The 17,455-nt window shown below is 43.7% G+C and overlaps 1 protein-coding gene across 1 annotated transcript in view; it reads right to left on the reverse strand.

Annotated features, from left to right (window-relative positions):
- The window catches only part of slit2 (slit homolog 2 (Drosophila)), a 503,804-nt gene that overhangs the window by 114,626 nt on the left and 371,723 nt on the right, over positions 1–17,455 (reverse strand). The window contains exon 13 of the mRNA XM_068037597.1: positions 3,598–3,741. Within this exon, the coding sequence (XP_067893698.1) occupies positions 3,598–3,741 (144 nt within the window). The remainder of the gene's footprint in view (positions 1–3,597; positions 3,742–17,455) is intronic.

The raw sequence follows: 17,455 nt of genomic DNA on the forward strand, positions 1-17,455 counted from the left end.
CACACTACTGAGTCAGCGGCGCTTGAGATGGCTTAGCCATGTGAGCCGCATGGAAGATGGCAGGATCCCCAAAGACACATTGTACAGCGAGCTCGCCACTGGTATCAGACCCACCGGCCGTCCATGTCTCCGCTATAAAGACGTCTGCAAACGCGACATGAAATCGTGTGACATTGATCACAAGTCGTGGGAGTCAGTTGCCAGCATTCGCCAGAGCTGGCGGGCAGCCATAAAGACAGGGCTAAATTGTGGCGAGTCGAAGAGACTTAGTAGTTGGCAGGAAAAAAGACAGAGGCGCAAGGGGAGAGCCAACTGTGCAACAGCCCCGACAAACAAATTTCTCTGCAGCACCTGTGGAAGAGCCTGTCACTCCAGAATTGGCCTTTATAGCCACTCCAGGCGCTGCTTCACAAACCACTGACCACCTCCAGGCGCGTATCCATTGTCTCTCGAGATAAGGAGGCCCAAAAGAAAGAAAAGAAAGAATGTAGGTCAGCAAGCACAGGGGTGATGGGTGAATGGGACATGGTATGAGTGAAGACACTGGCAGCAGAGTTTTGGATGACCTCAACTTTATGAAGGGAAGAATGTGCAGGTTGGTTAGGAGGGTGTTAGAATAGTCAAGCCTATGGGAACCAAAACAGACTGGACATCATGAACATTTTAAATTTATATTGCAAATTTAACGTAGTAAGACTTCCCAGGACATTTAACAAGAGTGATGTCAACAAAATACATCAAACCACATAAGGAGGTATCAGGACAGATGGCCAAGAGTTTGATCAAAGTGGTAGGTTTGAAGGAGCATCTTAAAAGAAGAATAAGAGTTAGAGAAATGGAAAGGTTAAGGGAGAGAATTTCAGAGCGTGGCCAAGGCAGCTGTAAGCATGACCGCCAACAGTGGATCAATTAAAATCAGAGATGCATAAGAAGCCAGAATTGGAAGAGCATAGAGATCTCGCAGTCTTGTAGGACAACCATAACTCCATAGGTTAAAAATGGTCTTCCTCAGCTTAAGGCACTTGTCAAAGATGGAAACTATCATCAGGGATGGAGTTTGTGGTAGGGACCAAAGACAATGACTTTGGTCTTCCCAATATTTAGTTGGAAGAAATTTCTGCTCATCAAATATTGACTTTTGGACAAGCAGTGTGAAATGGGCTGGACACGGTTGAGGGCCCTGTCTACCACAGTGGGGGGGGAATCCTTGGTTGAGGATTCTGATATGTCTTCTGATATGTCTTCCTTTTTCCTCAGTCGAGGATTCTCCCCCACTGTGGAATTATACTTGATGGCTTTCCTACCTCAGAACCACACCACAACAAAAAAATACATAATTCATAAATGAAACACTAGTTTGGCCCCAGCTAGAGTACTGTGGCCAATTCTGGGCATCACACTTTAGGAAGGACATGATGGCATTGAAGAGGATGCAGTAGAGATTTTCTTGAATGGTTCCAGAGATGAGAGATTATAGTTACATGGATAGACTGGAGAAGCTGGGATTGTTGTCCTTAGAGCAGAAAAGATTAAGAGGAGATTTGGTCGAGGTGTTTAAAATCATAAAGGGTTTAGATAGAGTAAATAAAGAGAAATTGTTTCCAATGCCTGTAAGGTCGATAACCAAAGAGCACAGATTTAAGATGATTGGCAAAAGAACCAGCAATGACATGAGGAAAAAAATTTTACATTATGAGTGGTTAGGATTTGGAATGCAATGCCTGATAGTAAGGTGGATCCAGATTCAACTGTAGCTTTAAAAAAGGAATAGTATAAACCCTTGAAGGAAAAACAAATGCAAGGATATAGTGGGGCAGTGGGACTTACTGGGTGGTTCTTTGAAAGAGCCACTGCAGATTTGATGGGCTGAATGACCTCCTTATGTGCTGTACTATTCTATGATTCCATCATTCTAAAAAAATAACAATTGCTGTAAGAAATTGAAAGGACATTATGTCTCAAGTCAAATATGTAGAACTGAAACATGCGCCTTGCACCTGGGGTACATGCATTGGATTTGTAACTTCTTGAGAAGCCACAGTCCAGTTGTTGAATATATCTATGATTTAACAGACTACGTATTTTCTTTATGATCAATGGATATGCCATGGAGAGGCAGATTATGAGTTTGCATCCACAATTACCTATGCCACAACTAGAGGATTGTTGCTTCCCTACAGGTAATGAGGCAAACTGAATTGAGGGTCATCTGAATCTGGGCTTGCAGAAGCCTGGTCTCCTGCCAGGGCACAGTGCATATCTCAGAGGAGACCAGGAGATTTTTTTTTTTTTTTTTAGAACATTACAGCACAGTACAGGCCCTTCGGCCCTCGATGTTGCGCCGACCTGTGAAACCATCTGACCTACACTATTCCATTTTCATCCATGTGTCTATCCAATGTCCACTTAAATGCCCTTAAAGTTGGCGAGTCTACTACTGCTGCAGGCAGGGCGTTCCACGCCCTTACTACTCTCTGAGTAAAGAAACTACCTCTCACATCTGTCCTATATCTATCACCCCTCAACTTGAAGCTATGTCCCCTCGTGTTTGCCATCACCATCCGAGGAAAAAGACGCTCACTATCCACCCTATCTAACCCTCTGATTATCTTATATGTCTCTATTAAGTCACCTCTCCTCCTCCTTCTCTCCAACGAAAACAACCTCAAGTCCCTCAGCCTTTCCTCGTAAGACCTTCCCTCCATACCAGGCAACATCCTAGTAAATCTCCTCTGCAGCCTTTCCATAGCTTCCACATCCTTCCTATAATGCGGTGACCAGAACTGCACGCAATACTCCAGGTGCGGTCTCACCAGAGTTTTGTACAGCTGCAGCATGACCTCGTGGCTCCGAAACTCGACCCCCCTACTAATAAAAGCTAACACACCATATGCCTTCTTAACAGCCCTATTAACCTGGTTAGCAACCTTCAGGGATTTATGCACCTGGACACCAAGATCTCTCTGTTCATCTACACTACCAAGAATCTTCCCATTAGCCCAGTACTCTGCATTCCTGTTACTCCTTCCAAAGTGAATCACCTCACACTTTTCCGCATTAAACTCCATTTGCCATCTCTCAGCCCAGCTCTGCAGCCTATCTATGTCTCTCTGTACCCTACAACATCCTTCGGCACTATCCACAACTCCACCGACCTTAGTGTCATCTGCAAATTTACTAACCCACCCTTCTACACCCCCTTCCAGGTCATTTATAAAAATGACAAACAGCAGTGGCCCCAAAACAGATCCTTGCGGTACACCACTAGTAACTAAACTCCAGGATGAACATTTGCCATCAACCACCACCCTCTGTCTTCTTTCAGCTAGCCAATTTCTGATCCAAAGCTCTAAATCGCCTTCAACCCCATACTTCCGTATTTTCTGCAATAGCCTACTGTGGGGAACCTTATCAAACGCCTTACTGAAATCCATATACACCACATCCACTGCTTTACCCTCATGGGGTAAAGATGGGGGAGAAAATCAGATATGTTTTTTTTTAATGTGTAAAAGTATCATTTACATCATGCATTATTTTCACATTTGCATAGGATAGAAGTTTCCCATTCAGCTGAGATTATAAAGGAATACATACAATGTCTGGATGGCACGCAGAGGAGCAAAAGTGCCTTTGGCAATGGTCTGTAACTTGTTGTCATATAGAGAGAGAAGGTTTAAATTATGAAGATCCTGAAAAGCATCCACTCGCAGGCAATTAATCTTATTGGCATTCAGTAACCTGTCAAACAAAATGAACAATGTGTAAAATATATAAACACGGTCTGCATAAAATTTGAACAATTCCAATCAGAACAAAATTCACAACACCTGGTCCCAACAGACTTCAAACAGCTGGAAGACAGTCATTCTTTCACATGTGTAAGTGTTTTTAAAGGTACAGTTTAACTTTTATTTCCTGTTATTTCAATATCTTGACATTTGAATTCTTAAATCCTAACTTTGTTCAACCGTAATTGTTTTTTTTGCCTTGAAATGCCAGCTCTCAACATCAGGGAATTGTTGTGGGTGATACTTATGATCAGAAAAAAGGCAGACAGATTATAAACTCATTTAATCACAGAGGGTAGATTGTGACTGTGCGATAGTATAAGACAGACGATAGTGAATTAACAGCGTGTTTTATATCTTTTCCAATGGCTTCAATGCAAATAAAAATGGGGAGATGTAAAGCGAGCTTTCGATTCACTATCACCCATTTTACACCACTGCCCAAAGTCAAAATGACCCCCACAGAGTAGTAGTCACTTTATAGAGTGTGTTACATTAAAATATGTGACATTATGGGGTAATTTTAACCTAACTCATCACTAGGTATCTGATGAAAATGGGTGGATCGCTGGTTTTATGACCCGTACAATGTGACAAAGCAATGACTTCAATAGATAGTAAAATTGGGAGGGATGTAAGGCCAGCATTGTATCCAATCCCGTCCGTTTTCCAATGGGCGGGTTGTGTTAAAATATCCCCTTTTGAAATAAAGTCAGTGAGACTTGATAGCTCTGCTATAAATTGCTTCCTTCTCTATGACTTTTAGCAATGTAGCTTTGTGCCTGGCCAATGGGACACAGTTTGAGCTCTCTCACAGAAGAACACACTGCTATCACCAAGTCCAGCCTTTAATAGGCTCCTTAAAGTATGTTTAAAAAATTATGCCAGCTTTATTGAGCAAAAGCAAGTGCCAGTTTCTGTGTTTCAATCTATATTGCTGCTGCGGGGCTATCTCCATTGGCAGGAGGCAGAGGGTGATGGTCGAGGGTTGTTTTTGCGATTGGAAGCCTGTGACCAGCGATACACCACAGGATCGGTGCTGAGACCCTTGCTGTTGGCCGTGCACAATAATGATTTAGATGTGAATATAGGAGGCATGATCAGTAAGTTCGCAGATGACGTGGAAATTGGTGGTGTTGTAAATAGTGAGGAGGAAAGCCTTAGATTACAGGACGATACAGATGGGCTGGTAAAATGGGCAGAGCAGTGGCAAATGCAATTTAATCCTGAGAAGTGTGAGGTGGTGCACTTTGGGAGGACTAATAAGGCAAGGGAATATACAATGGATGGTAGGACCCTGGAAAGTACAGAGGGTCAGAGGGAGCTTGGTGCACTTGTCCATAGACCACATAGAAGGCAGCAGCACAGGTAGATAAGGTGGTTTGGAAGGCATATGGGATACTTGTCTTTATTAGCTGAGGCATAGAATATAAGAGCAGGGAAGTTATGATGGAGCTGTATAAAATGCTAGTTAGGTCACAGCTGGAGTACTGTGTACAGTTCTGGTCACTGCACAATAGGAAGGATGTGATTGCACTGGAGAGGGTGCAGAGGAGATTCACCAGGATGTTGCCTGGGCTGGGGTGTTTCAGCTATGAAGAGAGACTGGATAGGCTAGGGTTGTTTTACTTAGAGCAGAGAAGGCTGAGGGGGGACCTGATTGAGGTATACAAAATTATGAGGGGCATAGATAGGATAGATAAGAAGAAATTTTGCACTTAGCGGAGGGATCAATAACCAGGGGGCATAGATTTAAGGTAAGGGGCAGGAGGTTTAGAAGGGATTTGAGGAAAACATTTTTCATCTAGATGGTGTTGGAATCTGGAAGGCACTGCCTGAAGGGGTGGTAGAGGCAGGAAACCTCACAACATTTAAGAAGTATTTCGATGAGCACTTTAGCACCATAGCATACAAGGCCACGAGCCAAATAATGGAATATGGGATGAGAATAGATAGGTGATTGATGGTCGGCATGGACACGACAGGCCGAAGGGCCTGTTTCTGGGCTGTATAGCTCTATGACTCCATGAGCACCCCCACTGAGGCTGAATCCCAGCTGATGGATGGAGGCAGCCTCCCAGTGGCAAGCCGAGGAGCCAACGATGCTTCTGTTAAATCCCACCCACCCCCCCAGCCATGATTGCCAGAAGGCCATAGCTGCGGTGCAGGCCATCCTGCAGACGGCTGCCCCCTCCTTAATAATGGCCGAACAGCTGCGGCCACGTTTCCTTCTTAAATATTGGAAATGTCTTCAGAGGGCACCTCTACCTTGAGGCACCTTCTCGTTCTCTGACCTTTATCGGCAGCAGCCACTTAATTGGCCGCCTCCCCCAAAATCTCCCTCTGGGTCCCACCGCCAGCATTTGTGGGTTCCTGATCCGCATTTTATCCCGATGGCAGGTTCAGGATCTGGGAACAAAAATCCTGCCCAATGTCTTACAAAACCTACCATATCTCGAGGGATTTGGAAATCAGATATCCTCCAGATATCCTCCAGCACATGCCAATAGGGGTTTAATTTCCATCCTTCTTGCCCCATTCTGTGTGAGAACTAGGATTGCTATCGACAGAATGCAAATGAAAGATTTCAATATAATATTAAATCTCTTTAAAACAAGGTCCTGACCTCGGTTTCTTTTCTATAGCACTTTCTGATAAATTGTGCTGTTACTCATAACCTTCAGATAACACAAGTTCATCACAGATCATAAAAGCAAAATATTGCAGATACTGGAAATCAGAAATTAAAAAAATGCTGGAAATACTCAGCAGGTCTGCCAGCATCTGTAGAGAGAGAAGCAGAGTTAACACTTCAGGTCAGTGACCTTTCATCAGAACTCAAGAACCATGTAAAGTTGAGAGAAGGGTGGAAATTAGAAGCAAAGTTGTTAAAGTTTTCCAGTTTGGGGCGGGAGGAGGAAATGGCACCGATACAGTCATCAATGTACAAAAAAAGAGTTGGGGGAGGGGGACTGAGTAGGACTTGAACAAGGAATGATCGACATATCCCACAAAAAGACAGGCATAACTAGGACCCATGCGGGTACCCATAGCAACACCTTTTACTTGAAGGAAGTCAGTGGAGTTGAAGAAAAAGCTGTTCAAAGTGAGAACAAGTTCAGCCAAGCAGAGGAGGATGGTGGTGGATGGGGACTGGTTGGGCCTCTGTTCAAAGAAGAAGCAGAGAGCCCTCAAACTGTCCTGGTGGGGAATGGAGGTTTAGAGAGATTGGACGTCCATAGTGAAGAGGAGGTGTTTAGGGCCAGGAAACTGGAAAGTGTCAAAATGACATAGGGCGTCAGAAGTCATGGATGTAGATGAGAAGAAACTGTGCCAGGGAAGAAAAGATAGGGTCAAGATAGGAAGAAATAAGTTCAGTGGGGCAGGAGCAGGCTGAACAATGGGTATGCCAGGACAGTCCTGTTTGTGGATTTTAGGAAGGAGGTAGAAGCGGGCTGTCCGGGGTTGCAGGTATATGAGGTTCCCCATAGAGGGAAGATCTCCGGAGCAGATTAAGTCAGTGACAGTCCTGTGGAAAGTAGCTTGATGTTTGGTGGTGGGGTCATGGTCCAGGGGGAGGTAGGAAGAAGTGTCTGAGAGTTGACGCTCAGCCTCTGCAAGGTAGAGGTCAGTGCACCAGACAACAACAGCACCACCCTTGTCTGCAGGTTTGATCACAATGTCGGAGTTAGACCTGAGAGAATGAAGTGCAGCAAGTTCAGAGGGAGACAGGTTAGAGTGAGTGAGCGGAGCAGAGAAATTGACACGGCCGATGTCTCGCCGACAGTTTTCAATGAAAAGATCCCGAACAGGTAAGAGGCCTTTCTAATGAAAGGTCACTGACCTGGAACGTTAACTCTGCCTCTCTCTCCACAGATGCTGCCAGACCTGCTGAGTATTTCCAGCATTTTTTTGTTTTTATTTCATCACAGATCATGTCTGATAACTGCAATGAATGTAGTGTCACCAGAAACTTTTGCTTAAATTTATTCCATATTCTTCATTACCAGTGGCAGGTCTTCCAGTAGTTGGAATGTCACGACCAAACATCAGCCAAACCACGAATAACTCACTGCACATGACGCATTCCAAGAGAATGGCTTTGGACAGGGCGGCACAGTGGCGCAGTGGTTAGCACCGCAGCCTCACAGCTCCAGCGACCCAGGTTCAATTCTGGGTACTGCCTGTGTGGAGTTTGCAAGTTCTCCCTGTGTCTGCGTGGGTTTTCTCCGGGTGCTCCGGTTTCCTCCCACAAGCCAAAAGACTTGCAGGTTGATAGGTAAATTGGCCATTATAAAATTGTCACTAGTATAGGTAGGTGGTAGGGATATATAGGGACAGGTGGGGATGTTTGGTGGGAATATGGGATTAGTGTAGGATTAGTATAAATGGGTGGTTGATGTTCGGCACAGACTCGGTGGGCCGAAGGGCCTGTTTCAGTGCTGTATCTCTAATCTAAAGGTGTCCAGTGTTCTGTACTCAAGCTCTTCTTATGAAACAAAACAAACAGCCACATCTGCTTGCAGAAACTAGCTGACTAAAGGATGGCCTATTCTTCTGTGGTGGGAAAGTTTGTTTGGCATGTCTTTGTGGGATAGGATTGTACTAGTATAGCAATCACATCTGCAATAAATTTCTCCATGACAAATCTTCGGTACACAACACCTGTGTTAATTCCAATTATCAGATCTTCAGGTGTTGCACTGTTTGACAGGTGCTCTGCTGGTGTGACATTTTCTTAGTTTACTGTTGCTTAGACATTAGGGGCCTGATTTTAACTCTGTAAGTGGATGGGTATTGAATGACTTAACATCTCACCCTAGAGAGCACAATTCATTTTTGTTGGTTTACAATCTGAGTTTAAAATACATCATGTCCCTCTGTTCACTACTCTCATTCTCATGGTACTTTAAATGGAGTATACATCTTTTTGAACATTTCAAACTCAATTTTACCCCACTGATTTCTGTCCCCAAAGTCTTCTGTCTCCAAGCCATCACTACGAGGCCTCCTTTACAAAGTAAAAGAGATAACCTATGCTGCACCAGTGCTTTCTTATTACCATCAATACCTTCATTTTTACCTGACAGTGTGTCTGTAGGAGATTGGGCCTCCTCTTTTGTGAGTCCTCCCTCTAGTCAAGACACCCCATTCATTCGACTCGTCAAGAGCTTGTTCAAGTTTATACCACAAAGTACTGCAAATTGAGTCCAGCAGCATTTGGCTGAGATCTCCGCTAGCCTTCAGGTAAAACATTCATTGAGTAGAGGATTCACCGCTGTGCTGTTAGCTTCAACCCCTGAATGCACAAAGGCATTCCATCTCATAGTGGCATGGTCAGTCAGCTCACCTTGTTATAAGCACACCTACTATTGGCTAATGACTGTGCTGATAGTATAGACCAAGGCTTGAAATAATCCACCCTCCGAGCTAAAGGTGACAATACAGTGACAAAACTGAAAGGAGAAAGAGAGTTCTGAACAGATGCCATCACAAATCATTGGCCTCTCACATTCTCGCACAGGGTGCCCACCAAATCAGACCCCTGGCATTAAATATTTTTAATCAACCAAATGAACAGTATTATCTGAACTCAACACCCTGTGCAAGCAGAGTGCCCAGTGATTCTCAAATAATCTTAGATTGGAATGCTACTGTTATTTAAAGTAGCTAAATGCATTTGTTTTCTCTTCAGCCAGGCCTGGCAATGGTGCATCTTCATTCCTGCTGCTTGCTTTGACAGTGTGTGATAAACATATCAAATTCTTTCACACATTGTAGAGCTGAAACTAAGACATCCAGTGGTGCTGGGGTGAACAAATATGACAGCCCCCACAACAGGATCACTGGCAGAGATTGAGAAACCAGATTCCACAAATTCTCCATGCTTGCTTTGTGTGTACTGTACAAACTCATTGGAAATAAAAGTGCTTTGACCCCTAACCAACATTCTCTACAGGAATCAGCCATTATTCTGCAGCATTCTGGAGCAAGCCTTTGGGTTAAGGAGTGCATTTCCCGCAGTCCAATTCCCAAGCCTGAATTTCACTGAATGCTCATCCCTATTGTTTCATGTTTATTTTACTTACTCTGCAGTCAGATTCCTTAAGAAATGAACCATCAGTTGGACCTACCATTAAGCAGCTTTGCAAACTACAGTTTCTGAAAAAAAATACACTGACCTGAAAGACCAACGTGCAGACTTTAATGGATGTGCACCTTGAAGGTGCAAGCAAAAGGGGCCCAATTTTAACTCAGGGCAAATGCAGCATATAGGGGCCAGGGTGGGTGCGAAATTCCCATTTTAACTTCCGAGCATCATTCTGATGTTTCAAGTTAGAATCCCACCCAAACTCGGAGGGATCAGCTACCTGGTTGGTGGGTGGGAAGGGGATTTAGTGGAGCAGGATGGAAAGATTCCTGGCATTAGGGGTGAGGGGATCTGGCAATCACGGATGGAAGAAGGAAGAAAAGGTCCATGGTTCCACTGTGGGGCCTGGAGGCGAAATCCTGCTCAACTCGCCCCACAAGGAAACCAAAAACAAAGTAGTTTTACTAACATTTCTGGGCCTTTTCCAGACTCTTGTTTGCTTCCAGCTTTCACTAGAGGCTCTGGAGCTCAGTAGATTCACGCGATCCTGAGTTAAAATGGTGTTGGGGTACTATTTCATAGGACCCTGACCCTTGTATATTTAAGGCCCTTACTTGTCTGCGGCGAGCAGCTCTGACCCCCCTCAAAAGTCAGGAGTTAAAATGGCAGCAGGCGGGAGTGTGGAATGAGCGCATTGCCTCGATTTTAAATCCTACCAATCCCACCCCCCCCCCCCACCCCCCACCCCCCTCCACCACTCACTCAATTCTCGTCGAGCAAGAGGGATTAAAATTAGGGCTTTTGGTTGTATTTTGTCCATCTCCCTTGTTCATGTCGCATAAGTTGCATTTGGAATTTTGCTAAACCTTGTGATGTGAGCCTTGAATATCATACACTTGAATGTTCAACATTGGTTTCCCCTAAAATCACACTTTATTTTTCATCTTTTTTTGTCGGATATATTATAGAGCAAATAAACTAACACTATAGACAAAAAGAGAGCCATCAGCACTTTGCACAGCAGAGTCTCACCTTCCCCCACCCACCCCTGGCACCACTTGTGCACACACAAGTGAGGAAACTTAGAGTTTAGAGATGGCAGGAATTCATTTTAGAGTCATTTATAGCACAGAAGGAAGCCATTCGGCCCATCGAGTCAATGCTGGCTCTCCACACAGCTATTCTGTCAGTCCCACTCCCCCGCTCTATCCCCATAGCTCTGCAAGTCCATTTCCTTCAAGTGGCCATTCAATTTCCTTTTGAAGTCATTGATCGTCTCCACTTCCACCACCCTTGTGGGCAGGGAGTTCCAGGTCATTACCAACCGCTGCATAAAAAAAAGTGTTTCCTCATATTCTCCTTGCATCTCTTGCCCAAAACTTTCAATCTGTGTCCCCTAGTCCTTTGTACCATTAGTTAATGGGAACAGTTTTTCCTTGTCTCATTTATCTAAGCCTGCCATAATTCTATACAAGACTAATGCCTTAGCATATTACACGAGCAGCAACTGTATCAAAAATGTGACTTTTTTGTAAACAATTCCATACCCAATTCCTTTAAAAAAAAAAATTATTCTTTCATGGGATGTGAGTGTCACTGGCAAGGCCAGCATTTATTGTCCATCCCTAATTGCCCTTGAGTAGGTGCTGGTGAACCACCTTCTTGAACCGCTGCAGTCCATGTGGCACAGATACACCCACAGTGCTGATTATATCATTTTTCCCCATGAAAATCTTCAGGTTGATGGAAGGAGTTAATACTAATGGAAATTATATCTGAGATTGAACATCTTGATCAAACCCTGCTTGTGTTAAGAACATAAAAACATTTTAAAAAAGGAGCAGGAGTAGACCATATGGCCCATTGAGCTTGCTCTGCTATTCAGTATGATCATGGCTGATCTTGGGCTTCAACCACTTTCCCACCTGCTCTCCAAATCCCTTGATTCCCTGAGACACCAAAAATCTGTCTATCTCAGTCTTAAATATATTCAACGATGCAGCATCCACAACCCTGTGGGGTAGAGAATTCCAACGATTCACAACCCTTTGAGTGAAGAAATTTCTCCTCATCTCAGTCATAGAATCATAGAATTGTTACAGCACAGAAGAAGGCCATTCGACCCATTGTGTCTATGCTGGCTGTCCTAAGGAGCAATTCACGTACTACCACTCCTCCATCCCCTCCCCACATCCCTGCACATTCCTCTTCTGCAGATATTCAGAATTTTTAGAAAATATAGAAAAACATATGGCGTGGAAGGAGGCCACTCCGCCCATCGTGTCTGCCCCTACCGAAAAACAAACCCAGCCTAATCCCATTTTCCAGCACTTGGTCAGTATCCCTGGAGGTTACGGGACTTCAGGTGCAAATCCAAACCTTGTAAATGAGTTCAGGGTTTCTGCCTCTACTACCCTCTCAGGAACTGAGTTCCAGACCCCTACCACCCTCTGGGTGAAAGAGGTTTTCCTCATCCCCTCTAATTCTTCTACCGATCACTTTAAATCTATGCCCCTTAGTAACTTCCCATTCACACTATCCAGGCCCCTCACAATTTTGTACACTTCAATCAAATCTTCCCTCAGCCTCCTCTGTTCCAAGAAAAACAAGCCCAGCCGATCCAATCTTTCCTCATACTTGCAATTTTCCAGTCCCGGCAACATCATTTGTAAATCTTCTCTGTACCCTTTCTCGTGCAATTACATCCTTTCTGTAATAAGGTGACCAGAACTGCACGAAGTACTCAAATTGTGGCCCAACTAGTGTTTTATATAGCTCCAGCATAACCTCCCTGCTCTTACTATTCTATGCCTCAGCTAATAAAGGAAAGTATTCCATATGCCTTCTTAATCACCTTATCAACCTTCAGGGATCTGTGGACATGCACTCCAAGGTCCTCACTTCCTCTACTCCTCTCAGAAGCATCCCACTTATTGTGTATTCCTTTGCCTTGTTTGACCTCCCAAAGTACATTGTCTCACACTTCTCCGGGTTGAATTCCATTTGCCACTTTTCTGCTGACCTGAGCAGTCCATTGATATCTTATCTTCCTGCAGTATACAGCTATCCTCATTACTATCAAATATGTGGCCAGTTTTTGTGTTGTCTGCAAACTTCTTGATCATGCCTCCTACATTTAAGTCAAAATCATTAACATATAGCAGAAAAAGCAGGGGACCCAGTACTGAGCCCGGTGGAACGCCACTGGAAACAGCCTTTCAGTCGCAAGAACACCCATCAACCATTACACTTTGTTTCCTGCCACTGAGCCAATTTTTGTATCCAGCTTGCTACATTCCCCTGGATCCATGGACTTTTATTTTTTTAACCAGTCTGCCATGTGGGACTTTGTCAAAAGCCTTGCTAAATTCCATGTAGACCACATCAACTGCACTACCCTCATCTAACCTCCTTGTTACCTCCTCAAAAATTAGATCAAGTTGGTCAGACATGATCTTCCCTTAACAAATCCTAAATGATTGGTTCCTTATCCTGAAGCTGTGTCCCCGTGTTCTAGATTCCTAACCTCTCGGTGTCGACCCTGTCAATCCCCTTCAGAATCTTGTATGTTTCAATGAGATTATCTCTCATCTTCTAGACTCCAGAGAATATAGACCCAATTTACTCAGCCTCTCATAATAGGACAATCCTCTCATCCAAACTTGGATACGTTAATCTTTGTCGGTCATTAATATAGATTGTAAATAGCTGAAATCCCAGCACCGATCCTTGCGGCACTTCACTAGTTACAGTCTGCCAACTTGAAAATGCCCTATTTATGCCTACTCTTTGCTTCCTGTCAGTTAACCAGTCCTCTATCCATGCTAATATATTACCCTCAACTCCAAGAGCCCTTATCTTGCGTATTAACCTTTTGTGTGGAACCTTATCGAATGCCTTTTGGAAATTCAAGTATACTACATCTACTGGTTCCTCTTTGTCTATTCTAATAGTTACATCCTCAAAAATATCTAATAAAATTGTCAAACACGATTTCCCTTTCATAAAGCCTTGTTGACTGTGTGATCATGCTATGATTTTCTAAGTGCCTTGTTAAGACTTCCTTAATAATAGATTTCAGCACTTTCCCAATGACGGATGTAAGGCCAACTGACCTGTACTTCCCTGTTTTCTCTCTCTCTCCTTTCTTGAATAGTGGTGTTTTATTTGCTAACTTCCAATCCATTGAGACTGTTCTAGAATCTAGACAATTTTGCAAAAATCATGACGAGTGTATCCACTATCTCTGCAACTACCTCTTTTAGAAACCTAGGATGTAGCTCATCAGATCCTGGAGATTTGCCAGATCTTAGTTCCTTAAGTTTCTCCAATATTTTTTCTTTGCTGCTATTGATTACCTTAATTTCCACACTCTTATTAGCCTCTAGGTTAGTCTCTATTTCTGGTATATAACTTGGGTCTTCTACTGTTAAGACAGACACAAAATATTTGTTCATGTCTCTGTCATTTCCTCATTTCTCATGATAATTTCTCCTGTCTCTGCCTCTAACAGACCAGCATTTACTTTAGCTACTCTCTTCCTTTTTATACACTTGTAAAAGCTCTTACAATCTGTTTTTATATTCCTGGCTAGTTTACTCTCATTCTATTCTTTTCCCCTTGTTATCAACTTTTTGGTGGCCTTTTGTTGCTTTCTGCAACCCCCAATTCCTCAGGCTTACTACTACTCATTTCAACATTATGGGCCTCTGCTTTTAACCAGAATCATAGAAAAGTTACGGCACAGAAAGAGGCCATTCAACCCATCGTGTCTAATTTAATGCTATCCTTGACTTCCTTAGTAAGCCACAGCTGGATCTTTCTTGCTGAGTTTTCTTTTTAATGGAATGTACTTTTGTTGAACATTTTGAATTGTTTCTTCAAATGTTTCCCACTGTTTATGTACTGCCCTACCTTTTGGACTATTTGCCCAATCAATCTTAGCCAGCCCTCCTGTCATAACTAAGTAACTGGTATTGTTTAAGTTTAAGATTTGTGTTTGGGACTGGACTTTCAAATGAATATGGAATTCAACTAGATTATGGTTACTTTTCCCAGTGGATCTTTTACTATAAGATTGTCGTTTGGTCATATGGAATTTGAGTATTGCTGAAAACAGAGACATTTTGTCAAAGCTTTTCATCTTGTACTCATCAGGACAAATCGCAAGAATACCAATGAAAGGGAAAACAACAAATTTATACTGTATGAGAGTGCTGATTGGTTGACAAGTGGACTCTGATTGGTAGAGACGTTGCCATGGAGAATGCACCAGCTTTTTATGGTGACTGACAGTTAACTGCCAAGCTTTGTTTGAAATTTAAACCAGGCAGCTTGACTCTTGACATGTACACACATTGCGCCTGTTTCAGCTAAACAAAATAAGTGACAGCCATTCACTGTTTCATTCCTCAGGGCAATGCCTTGACCAATCAGTATAAATTTGTTGATTTCCCTTACATTGGTATTCTTGTGATTTGTCCTGATGAGTGCAAGATGAAAAGCTTCGACAAAATGTCCCTCTTCTATGAAATTATTAATTAACCCAGCCTCATTGCACAATACTAGATCTAAAATTCTTTATCCTTAGTTGATTCCACAACATATTACTCCAGGAAACTGTCACAAAAGCATTCTACAAACTCATCTTCCAGACTACCTTTGTCAATTTCATTGATCCAGTCTATGTGAAGATTAAAGTCCTCCAGAATTATTACATTGGGCTAAATCTTGTGGTCCTGCTGCCGGGAGCGGTGGCGGGCATGAAAAATGGTGGCCGGTTTAGCACAGGCCACACGCTGCCACAATCTTGAGTCCAGCGGCTCATTATCATATGCACGGCAGCCGGCACCCCCCCAATCATGTGGTGGGGGCAGCCGCGGCGATGCTGTGAATGACGTCAACTGTTTCCGCACAGGCGCTGGCATCATTTTTAAAGTGCTGCCAGCCCTGTGAAGAAACTGCAGAGTTGCCCACCCACTAACCAACTACACCAAAAATGCATATTTGCTCCATTCCCTCTAACTACACCAAAAATGCAGAGTTGCCCCTTCCTCCTTCCCCCCATGACAGTAAAAATGCAGTGTTCACCCCATTCCCGCAGCACCACCCCCCCCCGCCCCATTACACTACAAATGCAGAGCTCCCCACTTCCCCACCTCGGTGGTGCTAGCTTTCCCTGGACGCAAAAGTGAAGGTGTGTGAGTGCTGCCCGTCGCGCTGAAGATCTGGAACTGCAGGTAAGATTGCTGCTGATTAGATTTTAATTAATGCAAACAGGTAATTTAAATATGTAAAGTTGGGTCCCGTTGCAGAGAGGCGGAGGGCCTGCCATGGAGCTTCCCTGCTGTTGGCAATCCCGGCATTGGGTTCCATGGCGAGCTGCTGCCGCTCCGATCTTCCGCCACCCCCACCCCCACCACAACGCCACGGAGCCCGATGTCAGGAGGAGAACAAAATCCAGCCCATTGTCTTTGTTACAAGCTCCAATAATTTCTTGCTTAATGCTCTGTCCAACAGCATAACTATTGTTAGGGGGCCTATAAAATACTCCCACCAGCGTATTCTTACTCTTGCTATTCCTAATCTCCACCCATACTGATTCTACTGTCAAGATCCTTTTCCACTACTTTTCTTATGTCATTCTTTATTATGAGGGCTGTTCTTTCTCCTTTTCCATTCTGTCTGTCTTTTCGAAATATTGTATACCCTGGAATATTTATTTCCCAACCTTGGTCACCTTGTAATGGCAATTAGATCGAAACCATTTATCTCTATTTGTATCACCAGTTCATCTATCTTATTGCGGATGCTTCGTGCATTCACATAAAGAGCCCTTAGTTTTTTTACTACTATTCTTTGCATGGACCTTATTCACTGATGTAGCATTACCATTAAACTCTCTGTTCCTTCCTGTCCACTCTGCTTGTCTTTATGCACATTGCTACACTGTTCTAATGCCCAATTTTTCTCTTTGGATTTCTAAATCTACCTTCACCTGAGCCCTCACCTCATCCTGTTAATGTAAAGCCCTATCCACAGCCCTAGTTACACGATTTTCCAGGACACTGATCCCAGCTCAGCTTAAATGGAATCCATTCCAAAGGAACAGCTCTCTCGAGTACTAGTGCCAGTGCCCCTTGAATCAAAACCCCTTCTTCACACACCACTCCTTCAGCCATGCGCTTAATTCTCTAATCTGCTTGACCCTCCGCCAATTGGTGCATGGCTCAGTTAACAATCCAGAGATTAATACCATTTAAGTTCTGTGTTTTAATTTGGACCCTAACTCCTCAAACTCTCTCAGCAGAAGCCATTATTCCTAGTTCTATCTATGTCGTGGTTGCTACATGGACCACGACAACTGGATCCTCCCCCTCCCACTCCAATTTCGCCCCCAGCCGCAAAGAGATATCCTTCACCCTGGCACTGGACAGGCAACACAACCTTTGGAGCTACCAGGCACAGCTGCAGATGGTCACTGCTCAATCAGCTTGCAGTCCTTATTCTCATCCATACAGGTCGCAAATACCTCACACCTATTGATGCCACCCTCCTGTCCCTGATCATCGAC

Source organism: Heterodontus francisci, chromosome 1, assembly GCF_036365525.1.
Source record: "Heterodontus francisci isolate sHetFra1 chromosome 1, sHetFra1.hap1, whole genome shotgun sequence".
NCBI lineage: Eukaryota > Metazoa > Chordata > Chondrichthyes > Heterodontiformes > Heterodontidae > Heterodontus > Heterodontus francisci.